This window comes from Haplochromis burtoni, unplaced genomic scaffold (genome assembly GCF_018398535.1).
Source record: "Haplochromis burtoni strain Fernald_Lab_line unplaced genomic scaffold, NCSU_Asbu1 Contig_176, whole genome shotgun sequence".
Taxonomy (NCBI): Eukaryota; Metazoa; Chordata; class Actinopteri; order Cichliformes; family Cichlidae; genus Haplochromis; species Haplochromis burtoni.
Genome location: NW_024582537.1, coordinates 649,919 through 666,703, shown reverse-complemented (window position 1 = coordinate 666,703; position 16,785 = coordinate 649,919). Strand labels below are relative to the sequence as shown.

The 16,785-nt window shown below is 40.9% G+C and overlaps 1 protein-coding gene across 5 annotated transcripts in view; it reads right to left on the bottom strand.

The window, feature by feature from the left end:
* actn1 (actinin, alpha 1) overlaps positions 1 to 16,785 on the bottom strand; it is a 57,261-nt gene that overhangs the window by 21,180 nt on the left and 19,296 nt on the right. For all 5 annotated transcript variants that reach the window (XM_042225611.1, XM_042225614.1, XM_042225610.1 and 2 more), the window contains exons 2-7: positions 9,289 to 9,403; positions 8,763 to 8,882; positions 4,679 to 4,765; positions 4,051 to 4,138; positions 651 to 729; positions 295 to 376 (exon numbers count right to left, since the gene is read on the bottom strand). In XM_042225611.1, coding sequence (XP_042081545.1) covers positions 295 to 376; positions 651 to 729; positions 4,051 to 4,138; positions 4,679 to 4,765; positions 8,763 to 8,882; positions 9,289 to 9,403 — 571 coding nt within the window. The remainder of the gene's footprint in view (positions 1 to 294; positions 377 to 650; positions 730 to 4,050; positions 4,139 to 4,678; positions 4,766 to 8,762; positions 8,883 to 9,288; positions 9,404 to 16,785) is intronic.

Here is a 16,785-nt window from a genome sequence, read left to right as displayed (position 1 = left end):
AAAAAATTCAACAAATAGACAGAAAAAGTGGTATTTTTTGCATTCCTCCACTCTTTCTGAAGGCACAGTAACTCTCACAGCTGTAAACACTAAAGCAGTTAGAGTGGTTGAAACTTGAAATAAAGTGATGCAATAATACAAAGATCAAGTTAAGGTGACACCGAGGTCTTCAAAGAGCTTTCAGATTTCTGAAGAGGAAATCTAAGAGAGCAGATTTTTGCTTTTAAACAAAGAGAGGCAAGAAATCTGCTCTTCGTGACGTGATTTTTACAGTTTGACTCCCTGCCTGCTCACCTTCTGCGTCCAGCATCTTGGGGATGTCCAGGTACTTCTCTGCCACGTCGAAGGCTGTGTTCAGGTTGGTCATGGGGTCGTCCTGGCAACAGGAACAACCAGCAGATCATCAAGACTTTTACATTGCTTTTAACTGCACCATAGAAATAGTTAACATCATCATTGGAGATATAAGCATGGTAATTAAAGTTAGCTACAGGGGCTGGCAACCAGTACAGAAGAAGGTACAGCTAGAGTTTCTCGTTAATTGGTCAGAAGACAATCAAGACAGAGTTTATTTGAGGCATCTGAAACGCAGTGACTCCTGTCTACAGCTCCAGTTCGGGGTTTCCATTGCTTTTGAGCAGCACACTCACCTTGCGCAATTTTCCATAGTCAATGAGCTCTGGACGGTGTCGATGAATGAGCGCGCAGAACCCCAAACCATCTTTCCAGCTGAGAGAACGAGGCAGAGAAAGAGTGATCAGGAAAAATGGCAGGAATTTAACTTTAATCAAGACCATCCCCATCAGTCTGTCCTCCTTAATCAGCTCTGTGTCAACCCCGAATCATTCCAACACCATGTGCCATTTTACTGTTATCTTCTGCACCAAACGTGCTCAAACAATAGCTCTTAAGAAATTCAATGTTTTTTATCCTTTGCCATGAAATTTTCCTTTGTGCTTTTGTTGCAGAATAAGAAATAAGACATACTAAGACGAGACAGATGTTCAACGTGTGTTCGGGACCCAAGGTGGGGCTTTTGGTGCTTTTCAAAAGAGAAACTGTTTAAAACTCGGATATCTGTTGGAATTTGAGCGCCAGAGCCTGGAACACATTCAAAGAAAAAGATATTCCTGCTCAGACACTTTTGTACACTGAACAGACATGATATCTTGGTACTGGTTTTCTTTCATTTTCCAGAGCAATTGTCTTGGCAAGCGATCTCACTGCGACTCACTAACAGATGTTACGTGGTTCGCTTTTTATTGTATGCAGAAACCAACTGGCTCTCTTCTGCACAAATACAATAGAATGCCAGGTTTTAGTGACTCATATAAAGTTATTTATAATTCATCTTCAGCATTTACTGCATTTTGTCATATTTAAACGATGCAGCACAACAATCTTCATGCAGATATTCTCTGCCTATGCTTTCCCTTTTGATGAGACTGGCAATAATGCTAACATTTGGCCGTTTGATGATCAACATGTTATATGCACTAATATACTCCCATATCATCCAGATGCTGGTAATGTAACCATGTGTTGATAAGACACCAGATGGCCAGATCCTCTTTCACCCAGAACATGGGGTGTCTATGATTTTCAAAAGGAATTTCAAACTTTGATCACACATGCTTACACTCCACAGGTGTTTTTTGTGTTGTTTTATTTGGTTTTCTTTTGTTTTATTATATTTTGCCGTTTTCACTGCTTTAAGGCACCGTTAACCTAAACAGGACTTTAATCCTCTGTGTTCAGCACATCAGGATTGTGTGTAATAAAATGTGCTTTATAAAGGAAACTGTCATTGCCTTCAACCTAAGTAAGCCTAAGCACAAAGAAGGCCTTTGTATACAAATAATTCTCAATCATTTAAAACTATCATGCACTGTGATGTAATCTGAGAAATCATTCCGTATCATATTACTGAGCTATTGTCAATTGTTTTGCTCTTATTTATATTTCACTACTTTCCAGCCTTTCGTATCTCCAATATGTGGAGAAAAGCCGACCATGTGGATATTTTGCGATTTTAAGATTAGATATTAGATTTGAAATTATTTCCAAGTCATTGCATCCTATTATTTTTGGATCCCAGGTTGTAAAATCCATACAAGGCATAGCAGCTAAATCTGATTTTGATCGTGATTTTGTTTCTCTGAAATATATTTCTAGCTTGGCCTTCTGTGGCTCATTGATTGGTGCCCTTGGTGCTGAAACCAGTCGGTCTAAATGCAGCACGATGAGATGGAGCCTCACAATATCATCAATCTGGGGAAGCTGGAGAAGGTTTATTAGTGCTTTCTGGCTCCAAACAACAAATTAGTGAGATGGGATGCTTAATGTATTATTCGCCATAAAAAAGTGCCTGCAACGCACAACAGGAGTTTTTACAAGGGTGCTCATTGCTTCTTATACCTGAAGCAGCAGTATGTGAGCGTTCAGAGAGAAAAAGCAAAGTCTGTACTCTTCCCTCCTCTTCCATCTCAAAAGCCCTGCTATCATCTCTCACAGTGAGACCACATCAAAGATCGGGACTCTGCTCTGGCAATCCCATTCTCCTGAAATGACCTCATCTCCACCTTCTCATCTCAGCTTTCATCCACATCTGAGGATCACAGAGGTCTTCTTTCAATAATTCAACATACATGGAGGCATTCTGTGTCATGGATCTAGGCCCAGCCAGGCCTGAAATAGGGATGCCTGGGTAGCATCCTCACTTGTATTTTCACATTCAGAACTTACAGCTAGTCGCTGTAATTTGATTAATTATTTGCATGCAACATGTCTATGGATAATTACTTCCACTTCCTGCGTTTCACAGTATACTTTACGAGGATGTCTACTGTCTGTTCCTGGTTAAGGGTGTGCACTCTGCTATTTCAAGTCTGATCTGTTACCTATCAACGCTGTCTGAGGCAACAGCTCTCATCTGCATCGAGTCTGAGCTATTTATGAAATTATGTGTTTGTGTAATTCGGGTGTTTTAAAAAATTAACTCCACATAAAGACCTCACTGAAACAGCCAAGCTGAAAACCACATTTTAACTGAAGCAGTGCCCTTTGCCGATATTTGGAGAAGGATTCATGCATAAAAAGCTTACCAGTAGGAAAGTATCATGTGTCAGTAAGGGGACTTCCAAAATTTAAAAACACTTCACTGAAAGAGGCTTATGCTTTAATTTTTTTGGCATAGGTGGCAACAAATGGTTGCAACAGGATACCTGAAAGTGCAAGTCCTCGAACACGAACAAAGACTAAACCCAAATACAGAATTTAAACACATGATGAAGCATCCTGTCAGAGATTTTTTTTAAAAAAAAAATCTCTAACAGGTTGTCTCACAGCTGGGACGCAACCTAAGAATCTGTGTTGCATTAAGGTTATTCATAGTTCATAGTGTTAGAAGAGATCTAGATCACAAGGTGACACAAATACACTTCTGTTTATGTGTGTGTGCACCTGCCAGTCGAGCAACAACATGCCTCAGGTGCTTAAGCGTTTCATCGTCCGCCCATGATGAGATTTGTGCGTTTGCAAAGATTTGTTTTTCCCAGAGTTTCCAAAACAAAGACGAACGACAAAGACAAAGGTAACATAAGCCAGAGTGGACGGGACGATATTTAACCATCCTCCTGTAATCCAGCTCTGAACTTTTGCTCAGGTAATATCAGCTTACTGTATCTCCTGATTGTCAGAAATATTTCCAACACTAAGCAACAAACTGGGCTGTTTTCCTTTTTCCCCTCATCTTATTTTAAGGTTTGCTTATAAATGAGCATTAGAACAACGAAGAGCCAAAAGCAAAAATGCACAAAAGGTAAATTTTTCCACTGAGGTTAAGCTAAAACTGTTTTTAGCTGAGGTGAAGGCACCCCTGCTCGTACACATTCTTTAGTCTAATTTTCCCTGTTTGACATCAAATTTTGAGCCTCCGATACTTATGTTTATGGTTCCACAATCTCATGTGATTAACTGCAACTGCAGCTTAGCATGTGAGTAAAACAACCATCTGTGTGGCTTAATTTGTGCTCCTCTCCAGCCTCGTACCTGATGTGAAAGTTTTGGATGTTAACATTCTTGTATGGCGCAGTCTTCCTCTGGCACCACAGCAGGAGGCCCTCTTTGGCAGATGTCTCTGTGGTTGGAGAGAAGGGATCATTGTGAAGTTGGAGGAACTCTCGGGCTTTTACTTTGACCGACTCTCCACTAATCCCTGTTTAGTGCTGGATTAAGTGGAGGTGAAGAGAATGGAAAGCATGTGTGACTGCTTGGAGGTTTCATGCTTTCCTATTTCCAGTCAATACCAAATGGTGTCAAACATCCTCTTTTAGCAAACCAGTAAAGCAAAGTTCACTAATAAACACAGTGTGGAAAAACAAAGCAAACTTTACAAATGTCTGGCGTTTAAATTGGATTATCCTGTAAATGCATTATATACGTTAACCATGGACAGGACCGCATCGCAAACGTTTCCACCTTGAAAAAAAAAGAAAAAAAAAAGAAGCTTTTTTAAGCTCAGTGCAAAGGTCTTAACACTGAGACACTGTGTCAATGAAAAGTGTTTTCAATTGCAAATGAAGACAGTGAGCTAGGCTTCTTTTCAATAAACCAAATGAATAAGACGCGTGTGGAAATGTTCCCACAAACACAACCACACACACACACACAATGCTACCTTCCACAGAAATGTCTTGAATGGCAAAGCGGAGGATAATGGTCCAGATCATTCCCAGGGTCATCTTGGCGTTGCCATCTACGATCTCTGTAAGAGGGAAAACCAGTAACATTTCAGGACTGATGCATTCAGCAGGCACTTATAGTATAATATATTTTTCTCACATCTGGCTTGTTTGGTGGTTTTCAAGCAAAGAAAAACTACATTTTTAGGTTTAAAAGCTGACAATTTTGTCCATGGCTCTAAGGAGAAGGCAAAGCCCTTTGGTTTCATCTATTTAATGGATTGCCATAAACTTTGAAACTTTGCCACATCAGGCTTTACAGACTGCACCTATTCTTAGTCCCTTGATGTGGATTAAAAACACTCAATAAAACTCCTTCAACAGGGGGAAAAAATAAATAAAAGAAGAAACTCTCAGGAACGCAGACACGTTTAAAAACAAACAAACAAAAAAACCCCAACATATTGCTCTGTGAGACTTGTACAGTAATATTAGATGTTAAGATTACTTATAATAGCTTTTAAAAGACTATATTGCTATTCTGTGTTGTATAGATACAGGCATTTACTGTAAATGTTATTGCAACAAAACTTATATGTATTTTGGGTGTTTGGAAAACATTTCCATTAAAATTATCATATTTTAAAGATGCTAATAATACAGCACAACAATTGGATGTCATCCTAAGGCACCAACATCCCAACTTTGAGTAGTTTCTTATACTTAAACTACTGAGTGAATGCTTGTGAGGCCAGCAGTTTAACAGACTCACATAACCTAACATGCACTTGCACACAAACCAGCTACCAAAACAGAGAGTGGAGACGCTCAGGTTACAGCACACGCGCAGGGAGGCTGATCTCATTTGCTGCTAAGAACTCCACTATATTTTGATCCCTATTTAGTAAAACAGCTGCTTGCTGAGATATCAGTGTTCGAAATCTTTTAATCTCGATGCTTAGATTAGACAACAAGATAACCAAGAGGTCAACTAAACACTCAACTCCACTTTAATGATTTCCCTTATGTGTGCAGCAAAGCCTTTATGAATGAAACATGTGATGATTCAGTGATTTGAGCCAAGACCTGTTAAGCTGTCAATCAGCTGTGCGCCTGCAGCTGAAGGCTGTGAACGAACTGCCTGTGTCCAGCCCTCTCTGTGTTGTCGATAATGAAAATCCCCTCCAACAGGTCACCCTGTTTGCCCGCCTTCAATAATTATTTGTTTCTGCCTCTAATCCAATAAGGCTTGGAGCACGGCCGCTCGACTGTGACAAACTCAGAGTGCGAGATGCTAGTCAGATGTCTCTGCGTGTAACGCGGTGCGAAAGACGCCCGCGATTGAATTAGGAGGCAGAAAAAAGTCAAGCTCGGTGCTTCAGGCTGACACATGCAGATACATGTTGAGATTAGCTCTAATGAACATGACTGATCCACCAGGGGAAGAACAAAAATCCTTCTAATTCCATTTGAAACTGCATCCCCCCGTCTTTTATCCCTCACCCACAACAAACCCCCTGAGGAGTCGCAAAGACCTGAGCCTTCGACTAGTCACTTCCCACCAACACAGCTAGCAGAGCGGCAGGACCAGGAGGGGATTCCAGGCGGATAATCTGTCTGGAATGTTGGTCTGGCTTAGGAGTTTTTATACTATTACTCTGGGCAGAAAAAAAATCTCTAGTTAATTTCAAGTTATTTCAATTAATTTAAATTTAAAATGCACCTGCCCTGTCTCAGTTGTGATTATTCGCTGGTGTTCTTTGTTTGTAATCAAATATTTTTGACTTTCCTACTGCTGGTCTCATTGAACACATAACTGATATCTCTCAAGCTAAGGAAAAATGGCACAACCTGTTTTTTTTTTATATTTTAGACATTGCAGATCAGGTCTGTCAAACTCATCTACCTCATCGGCGCAAGTTTGAGCTCATGTGGGGTGGACCAGAGTAACTAATTATTCCCCCTAATTGCAAAAATCACCTAAAATCTTATTCAGCTGCTATATTTTAAAATAAAATAATACTATAAGCCACTTAAAAAGTTGACATTTACACAGCTTGTGAATTAAAAATATGTTAAATCAATTTTTCATTCAATCCATGTTTACGCAGATGAAGCACAATTGTGACTTTGTCAGATTTTGCGTTGCAGCTCAGCTTTTGTCATTAAAACCTTCTCAAGCTAAGGAGTTCTTTGCAAGATTTGTGCACGACGCTGACAGAGACCGGCTTATGATGGAAAGACTAGAGATTCTGAACAGCAGGCGTTAAGACTGGTCAGAGGTTAACCTTATTAAGGAAGGGAGGCATTGGGGAGGGACAGTAATGCCCGTCTTAGCCACCGTCCAAGGGATCATATTCATTAAAGGGACACTTCACAAAAACATTAAAACATATAATACATCTTTAGTCAATACAGTTATAAATTGAAGGAGAATCTATTAACCTTAAATTCTAAGGCTTTAGTTTTGTTTATTTTCAGTAGAACAGACTCTGCTAGAGTGCTTTTTACAGTTAAAATTATTCCTTATTCCTGTATTTACCTTCAATTGTTCCTTGATGAAGAAATTTTCACTTGTCTCACTTTAAGATTAACCTCACTTTGCACATGCAGGTTTGTGGGACTTCTGTTATCATAGGCAGAGCTGTGTGGCTGAGTTGACTGCATTAGGCCTCAGTCACACAGCCCTAAAGACCAGTCAGCAACCATATGGCAACCAGAAAAAAATCCCACTGATAGGTGAGTGGCTGCTGGAGGTTGCTACAGGACCCAAAGAGATATATGGTGCTGCACTCCTCCTTGGGATTTCTTTGTTGCTAGCAGGTCGTCACCAGTAGTTTACCGCAGAAACAGAGAACATACACCTTCAAAGTAAAAGTTTCCCCTTTTGAAACCTGTTGATTGCAACAGTAAGGCAAAACTTTTACTCTGAAGTTGAATTTTCCAATTTCCTTTTCTCTGTCCCATTTTTTCACGTTTCCAGGAAAAAAGGAGATTTTTGGGTGAAGCTGATCTTACCCAGCAACCACTTGCCAAAAGGCTGGGGGATACACATTTATAGCCACTGACTATATCAGGGGTAGGGGACTCCAGGCCTTAATGGCCGGTGTCCTGCAGGTTTTGGATGTGTCCTTGATCCATCACAGCTGATTTAAATAGCTAAATTACCTCCTCAACATGTCTTGAAGTTCTCCAGAGGCCTGGTAATGATCTAATCATTTGATTCAGGTGTGTTGACCCAGGGTGAGATCTAAAACCAACCCTTGAGGTCTGTATTTCCCCCCACCCTTGGACGATATATAGAAATACCTGTTTCCAACTCAAGAACCGAAAACTTCATTTGTAAGCAGATTTCATAGGGATTGCAGTATGTGTTCAGAAACATAAATGTTAAACTGTTAACAGCAAAATCAGCACACCATCTTTAGTAATTCTGGGTAGTTTTTAAAGCCATCTTTCAGCGTTTTGAGGAGCTCTGCAAAATATCTGTTTACTTTCACTCTAAACTAAACAGTAAGCCAAAAAATATCTGACAGTATATGATTTTTTCAGATTATCTACAGCCATTGACAGACTTCCTGTTTGTTGCAACACATGTATGCAAACTATGCATGTGGCCAAGACTGGGCAGACAGTCAGAGAGAGTGAGAGAGACAGAAAGTGAAAGTCGAGTGTTTACTCTGCTAAAGATTTGTTTACTCTCAGATGGGAAGAGGATGGACATCCCCAAGTTATTTGTGCTGAACAATGAGCAGCCTCAGCCCCAGAGGGGATTGCTGATCCTAAGATCTACTCTCAGAAAATGCACTGCAAAGCACAAGCTCTGCCCGAGCACTCGGCAATAAGGATCTCATTAAACCGCACAGCAGCCTGTGCCACTGCCATGGTAACGGGTGAGAAAGCGAGAGGGAGGGCCGGAGGCCACATTATACATAACTATTTACAACAGAACAGTAGCTATTGATTTGGCTGATGACCTAATTAAAATCAACAGGTGACAAATGCAAACTAACTACAGAGAAGGTCATTCTGGGTTTTGTGGAAACTGTCTGACCTTTGCTTTGATGTGACATCACTCACCTTCAGCTCCAATAGAAACCAGCTTCACTCCTTTGCTGGCGATAAAGTCGAGGGCTTTGTTAACATTGGAAATCTTGTGGACTCTCATTTTGCCTCTCTCTGGTTTGGCCAAGCGTTCGCCTGGACAAGAAACACATTTTCAATTACAGAAAAATGTTTTTTGATTAGCAAAAATACATGACATCTTACAAAAACAATGTAATGTTATTTTAATACTTCATTCTGAACTCCACCTTCAAATTGACCTACAGCTCAGGTTTCCATCTGCATAATCAAATATGAAGGCCTTAATTTAAATTCCTCTCATAACCAGACACATTATAGAAGATAAAGCTGTTAAAATTGTGTTTCTTTAGTTCAAACAAACACGAGAGTGTTATCTACACTATGATTTAGCTGTCAGAAATACATTTTATACAAGCATACTGTTGGACTAGTCCTGTAAGGGGAATTCTGGTAGCTAAAAATTAACAAGTGCTGTTTTCATTCAGGTAATCTTGTTAAGCAAGGAGCTTTTTTCCCTCACCTGAGATGACCTCCAGCAGCAGCATGAGTTTCAGTCCATCCCGGAAGTCCTCTTCGATGTTCTCAATCTGCGTGCCTGCTTTCCTCAGGTGAGAGTTACACCAAGCTGTAAACGTCTATATGATGGGGAAAGAAATCAGATAAAAACACCGTCACATGTGTGTATTTAATGTGCTGCAAAATATACACCAAACATGAGCCAACCAGGTTCTTAAAGGGGCAAGTTTACTTATCAAGCAACTAGAGTTTCTTTGTTTGCATTGTATTGTATTGCAAGCTTATTCAGTTTTACAATCTGATGATATTGGCACTAGTTCAAAAAAATCAAGCAAGCAACGGTGACAATATCATCAGCAGGAGATTATTTGGATTAGCAGATTTATTTAATTAAGTGTTTTTTTTCCCTTAGGTGGTTATAACATCATTTTCTCAGCCTTCCAGATCACACACCACTTCCTCCTCCTTTCAGACCTCATCTGCCCTTTCAAATTACACACTGTTGTTGTGTCTTGAACTGTAACCTTTTTGCTGTAAGAGTAACGGGCACAGTGGATGGTGAATGCCATAAATCCTGCATTTTTGGCTCATTGCACTTGGCATAAATAATGGGACTAAATCTTTCTCTGACATATTAAATAACACCAATGTGGGTACAGGAGCGCACCAGAATTATCAGCTGTAAAACAAAGAACAGCTCACAGGAATGCTGTTAGCTTTAGGGCACAAATTTGGTAAAAAATAAGAGAATCAACATGGTTCATCTTTTGGGAACTACGAATGTTTGTACAAAATTTGTGCATTTTCTGAGAATTTGAAGTAGATGCTGACATTTTTCAGTCTAGCCCAATATTGCTATCCACAGGGAAAAGCTGCCAGGAAATCATGTCTGGTTAGGATATCTGTGAACAAAATACTGAAACACTGCCAGCTCCGTTTACAGTTTATGAGGGATAAGGGAGTTCTCCTACAAGGACTAATAAACCACAACATTGGGACCTTTAAAAGTTACATATCAATGGAAATCTGTTGATGGACAGATGCAATCCCTGCTCCCACACTTTCACCTTTTCCTGTGGTGCCGACAAACTTGACTTCTGGATTTTCTTCACTCAACACACACACTGGACCATTGTATACATACAGTAGGTGTAGCAAGCCTTGGATTGTCTGGCATTGCTGGCATGCAAACATGCTAATGGAAACCATCTGGAGCAGGACCTCAACCGCCCAACAGGAGCTGGCATGAGGACTGGGCCCGTTATGCACCCTGTTGCAAAACGCCTTTTTATGAGTTCCCGGGTTAATTGCATCCACTGTGCGCAGATCAGACACTGTGTTTCCTCCAGAGAGCTGAAGGAGGACCTGCAGGAGCAGAGCCAGGCGTTTATGAAAGCCAACACTGTCTTTCACTGGCTTGCTTTCCACTGCTGGGGAACAAAAGCCACTTAAAAGTCATTGGCGATCTGGTTCGAAGCACTTGTGGAACTTCCGCGATGAGATCACGCTTAAAAATGGAGTCGCGTGAGGTTTACACGGCTATCAATAAACTACAGTGTGGAAGAGCTGGGTTTAAGATGTGTGCGAGGTTGATGGCGTGTGGTGGAGTAAGAAAAAAAACTGGAGGAAACTCTGTAGATACTGTAGAAGATGTGAAGGGAAACAGACAGATTATATGGTGTTTCATCCCTAAGGGCAGGACTGACGGAAAAAGACCAGCACTGAAGATTTATGTGCAAACAGCAGGCACACGCCCTGAACCCAGAAGATACTACTTTCCAGCAATACTACTCATGATTTAAGTCAAGCTCCAACAGGCACTAAGATATTTGAAATAATTCTAATCAATAGTCCCTTTAGGGGCTTTCCAAATGTTTTAAACAGTCGAGGCAGAGCTGTGCTGTCAGCAGCTTGTGTGAATACTGTGCAATTTAATCAAAGTATTAAGATAAGAGTGTTTGCTGGCTCTGCAGTTTCAGATTCTTACGATGTTCTGTCTCTTTTTTGTCTAAGATGTCATTCTTGACAAGTGCCAGCTCTTTTGTTCCCTCCTCTTTGTGAAACACCTTCAAAATAACAGAAAGACGATCTAAATTATATCAGGAAATTTTGCTAACCACCTGCAAAAAGCTTCATGTTAAAGGAGAGCAAAAAAGACAGGAAATGGTGTGAAGTACAAAGTGGAGTGTTTTGTATGCTCTGAGCAGAATAAAATGAGTTTTTACCTAAAACTCGTGATTAGTGCAGGTTTATGAAGACCAGAGTGTTGAAAACACTCAGAGTGAAGCTGCAAAGAGCACAGTTGTGAAAACGACTAAAAGTTCCCAGAAGGAATGTTAGCTTGTTAAATGTCTTGGAAGGAGGGCAAGTTTGGCTGCTTCGGGTTGGACGACAGGCCTCCTCCTGACAGGAATTAGCCGGCCCTCCTGCAGTTTCTCTAAGTCTCTGGGTCACTGTGGAGTTTGGCAACAGCACACAGTCCAGGCTGGCAGCCACCTGCACCCTCACATGACCCCCCTCTGGCTGCGTTGTGGACTACACTCCCAGACACCTTCAGGTGTTCTGAGGCTCTTGGCAGGGCAGGGCTCAGAGTTGCTGCTCCACTGATCACAGAGAGACAGATTACTGCACGAGCAGACAGCCAAGCACGGCTTTGACCTGAAAAGCTCTAGTCAGTCTAATCTTACAAAAAAGAAAATTAATAAAAGAAATGTGCACATTTTGTTGACCCAAGATCCACTTGAGGTCACCGCATCTGTGGGACTTGCCAGCGACATTACCCAGCACAGTTCAGTCCTCAACCTAAAAGTCTTTCTATTGTAATGTTAAAAATGAAGATATACTATCTGATCTGTTTCAAATTTTCCATCAATAAATTGTTAGGATGATAATTTATTTTCCTGGAATAAAACACTTTATCCTGGAAGACCAGATTTAAGATCCACTTTGAAGGATTCTTGGTTATAGTTGCTTGTCCAGCACCGACTGCTACAGAGTGGAAAGGTCACGTTTTCCCCATTGCTCCTCCTTGGGATTGAAAGTGACAACTGTGCAATGAGTTTCCATATGACTCAAGCTCGTCTTTGCAGAAGATTGCCAACCCAACTTAATTAATAGCCGTGGTGGACTCCCTAAAGAGCTAAGAGAGAAAAACCTCTGAGAGTTAGCTAAGAGTGAGGCTGAAGGGCTTTCCCTGTGCTTAGCACATATATATTTATAGCCTGAGGAGGACGCAGGTTGAGTAGCATCGTCAAAAAAAAACCTTACACAGTATCATCAGGCACAATATGATGTGACATCAGTATAATATACTTAAAACTTCAAGACTTACTTTTATTTAAAAAAAACAATATTAAAGAAAGCCCATGTTTACCCATCATCTCAACTCTGTAGCTCACTGAGACTCTGTGTCTCTACTACCGTCAACTTCTCTCTGTGTGATTGTTGAAAAGCAGGGACTGATTTAAAAAGAAAACAAAAAAAAACTGTGTCATTGTTTTTGGATCTGCAACAAAAGGACAGAGTTGCCCACATCAATACAGCAAACTGACCAAAAACTCATGCAGCTGTGAAGCACCTAAAGCAATTAAAAACTGCTCATTATATGAATCCACGGTGTGGCGTGTCTCGTACTATTCCTCTGCACTCCATGTGCAACTGTTTGGTCCTTGTACAGTTTGTGTCAGTACAGTATGTGCTGTGAATCTCTGTAAGCTGTTGACATGTCTGCTCCAGAGTCCTGCCAGTGCAAAATCGTTCTCATTACTGCCGTTTAACGCAGTCTGTTTCAGCTTCAGCATCATAACGTGTAACAGAGCAAAGTGAAAGCATGACTGAAGGGCTGAATGTGTCTGTGGGAGGAACTGGAGGGTCGTAAAAATTGGAGGCCTCCCCCATTCTCTGCTCTCTCTCTTTCTCTGTCTGGTCTCAGCCTCCCAGAACTGAGGCAGGCTGTAAAAACAACAGGGGTCAAGAGTGGGAGAAATCTGCTCCACATCAACTTCGGGGAAGTCTGCCAGTGAGCATCATTGCATGCAATGTTTGTCCCATGGCAACCACCGAATCCACAGTTCAGGACCCTTGAATACCACAGGATACTCAACCTGGATAACCTGTACTCAGTGGTTATAAACACTCTATAATAATTTATGTCACTGGGTATTTTGTTAACCACCAGCACCAATGAAAGAAATCTGACTCAGGGTTTAGTAAAATACAGCTAGAGATCAGTGAGCAACCATCTAGCAACCACTGGTTGCAAGGGAAAAATCTGTATGCAGTAGCTGTAATTACTATTCATGCAGCCCTAAAGGCCAGTCGGTAACCTCGTGGTAACTCCTGGTCACTAGGGAAAGGTGGTTGCTAGTAGTTACTACTATGAAATTGGTTGCAAAGAGTGCTATACTGAAAACTTTCTTGTGATGGCTTGCAGGTTGCATGTAGTTTGCATGGCAGATGTCGGTTTGGCAGATGCTAACGAAGCAGAAACAGAGAAAATTCACCTTTAAATTAAATGTAACCAACACATTTAAAAAGGTGCAACTTTTACTTTGAAGGCAGACATTCTTAATATCTGGTTTGAGTTGTACTTCCTTAAGCTCAAGTCTTTTCCCTTGTGACCATTTGCCAGATGGTTGCTAACCAGTCTCTAGACCTGTTACATAGAAGTTCACAGACATGTACTGCATGAAATTTTTATTTGTGATTGTCAAAGCCAACTGCTTACCCACAGATACTCTTGCTAAAGTTATTCTGCTAATATACTGGTAAAACTTTGTTTTGTTACCGTTTGCATTTGCTTGGTGGCTGTTATGCATAAAGAGGATATGAAACAGCTCACTGCAACCAAAATAAAATGGACTATTAAAGTCAATAAACATGCATATTTCTGTGGGTTTGGACATTTCTGGGAACATCTGGGGCAATGTTAATACATACAGATGAATAAATAAAAGAATAAAACTGACCAAGTTTAACTGCAGGGAGTGGGGCAAAAAGAAAAATGTATTATATAAATAAATAAGCAAATAAATAAAAGAATTCTGTAAACTTAAGAGCTTTTCTTTTGTTTCAACCATACTGCCATTCTTTAAAGTGCTTTTTACAAAGCTGTTTTGTGTAGCTGTAAGGATTTAATAGGTTCACTTATATGTAAACCTCAACCTGTCAAACTACCAGGAATAAATGATAATACTTATCATATATTGCAAAATGGGAGAAAAATCCCTAACAGACTTACAAGAAAAAAATCTACCAATATAATTTGACTTGATTTGGGAATTTTAAATATCTAATGAAGGTCAGCTCGACTGAAGCTTGATTATAGATGACACAGATTAACTTGTTTTAGCAGACTCATCCTGACATATGACATTACTCAATTAAAAGGTGACTGTGAGTAAGCCACTGATGTTTTTATTTAAAAAAGCACTAAAGAATTAATCAGGTTTTGAAGCAGTGACTATGGTTAATGCACTATGATTAGTAACTACAATCATTTCTCACTGTATAAAACTCTCACATATTTCCCTCTTCTTTAAAAACCCACCACCTCCCCTCACTCCTCTTCCTCTACTCCCATCCTCCCCCTTTTTGCCCACTCTCTCCCACTTCATTAATCACCCTCACTTAGAAAAAAGATTTCCTGCCTCTCTGCCAGTTACATATTAGTACAATCCTTTTAGTGAAACAAGCCAGCTCATGAGTGCGAGCCCCTGCCATATCCAAACACACAGGCAGGGTGAGTTTAGGCGAAAGAGGAAAGGCAGACTGTGCTGGCAGAGCCTTTGACACAGGAAGGCGGTTTTCAACACTGCGACCGGTTTCTCAAGCCTCAGCCTCCAGCTCAGGGCCTCTCGTGTCCCCACGAAACCCCAGAAACAGGCAGATAAACTGCAATGAAAAAAATAGAGTCTAGGAAAATATCTTTCCAGCATCTCCTCCAAAATGTTTAACAAAGATGGTTAAAAAAGAAGTAGTTTTTCTGTTTTATAATCAAATCCACAACATGAAAAATTGTACTGCTGCTTGCAGCTCCTGCAGTAATGAGAATAAATACTGTCTGGATGAGCTGACATGGAAATGGGCCTCTGTAGATCCTAGGCAGGTAAAAACTGTCATCTCTATCCTAAGTATTTCTCCTACCTTCACTTCACCCTGGCTCGTGGGGCAGGAAAGTGCTGATGGAGAGAGTTTTTTGTTCCAGGAAAACTGAGCTGCTAACAGTCATACAGCACTTTCCTCCTCCTCAGACCCCCAGATGATTTCCTGATGTGTGATGGATTAGGACATTGCATTTAACCAGACATGCTCACAGAGAGCACATTCTGATTTAAAATGGCACCCCGGAGGAACAGCTGTGCAGGAGAGGAGTGCCTTGCTCAAGAATACGTGAGCAGTAAATGATAAAAGGCTGAGTTGTTCCTCATTTTCCCGTTCATGGGAAACAGGAAAAAAGCTTAATCGTAGCCGTGTTTGTAATTTTATTTCCAATAAATTACAGAAATGTGTAGATTCAGACATGCAAAGCATATCAGTACAAATAATTCACGCTTAATTAAAATTTGGTGAACTCTGACAATGCCGTTGAGGAAACTGAGGTCCAAGGAGACAAAAACACAGGGCCTTGTGGTATAAACTGAGCCCAAAGCACATCCAAGAGAAGCCTCTATGTGGCCAAAAAGCCACAAAACGCGAATGAAAACCAAGCTAAAGTTAAACCACAGCTGATGCTTCCCTGTGCATTTCTGACAATGCCATAATCTGATATTGGCTTCATTTATTTGTTACATCCTTCCATCCAAAACCCAGAACTGAGAATAAAGGTCTGGCAGAGCAGATCGGATAAGATTCGTGTTACTGCCGTCTTCAGTTTGGAGGCATAGCGGGAAAAAGAGCCTTGCAGGACGAGCCAAACTGCTGTCTGGATGCTCTGCAGACTGCTGCGCTGTGGCTCCATGCATCTGGCATGCAAGAAGGCTTAAAACCCATCTCAGAAGTTGAGGGGGAGACAAAAAAGAAACTGATGGTACAGAGAGGAATAACTATGTTATATGTTCACAGAGACGATGAAGAACAGCCAGCAAGAGTTACTATCTCTAAGCCTTTCAAACCATGCCCAGCTGGTGGGGGGGGGGACCCCAGGTAGACCCATAACTCACTGGAGAGATTTTAGATCTTGCCTGGCCTAGGAGTGTCTCAGGACTCCCCAGAAGGATCTGGAAAATGTTGCTGGGGCTTCGACAACTGCCATTGCAATCCTACTTCGGAAAAGCAGATGAAAACTGTTGGATGGTTGGAGATTGTAGGCATTCACCACCAGCCAAGTTGCAGTTGTATGAGGTTTACATGGATGTAGGGCTGTGCGATATGACCAAAATCTCATATCCCGATATAAGACATCTATCGTCCTGATAACGATATAAATCACAAAAATGTAACATTTTCTGTAAATTCTGTGAATCTCAGGCAGCTCGACTTGCGTGAAGTGTTTCCAGCTGGG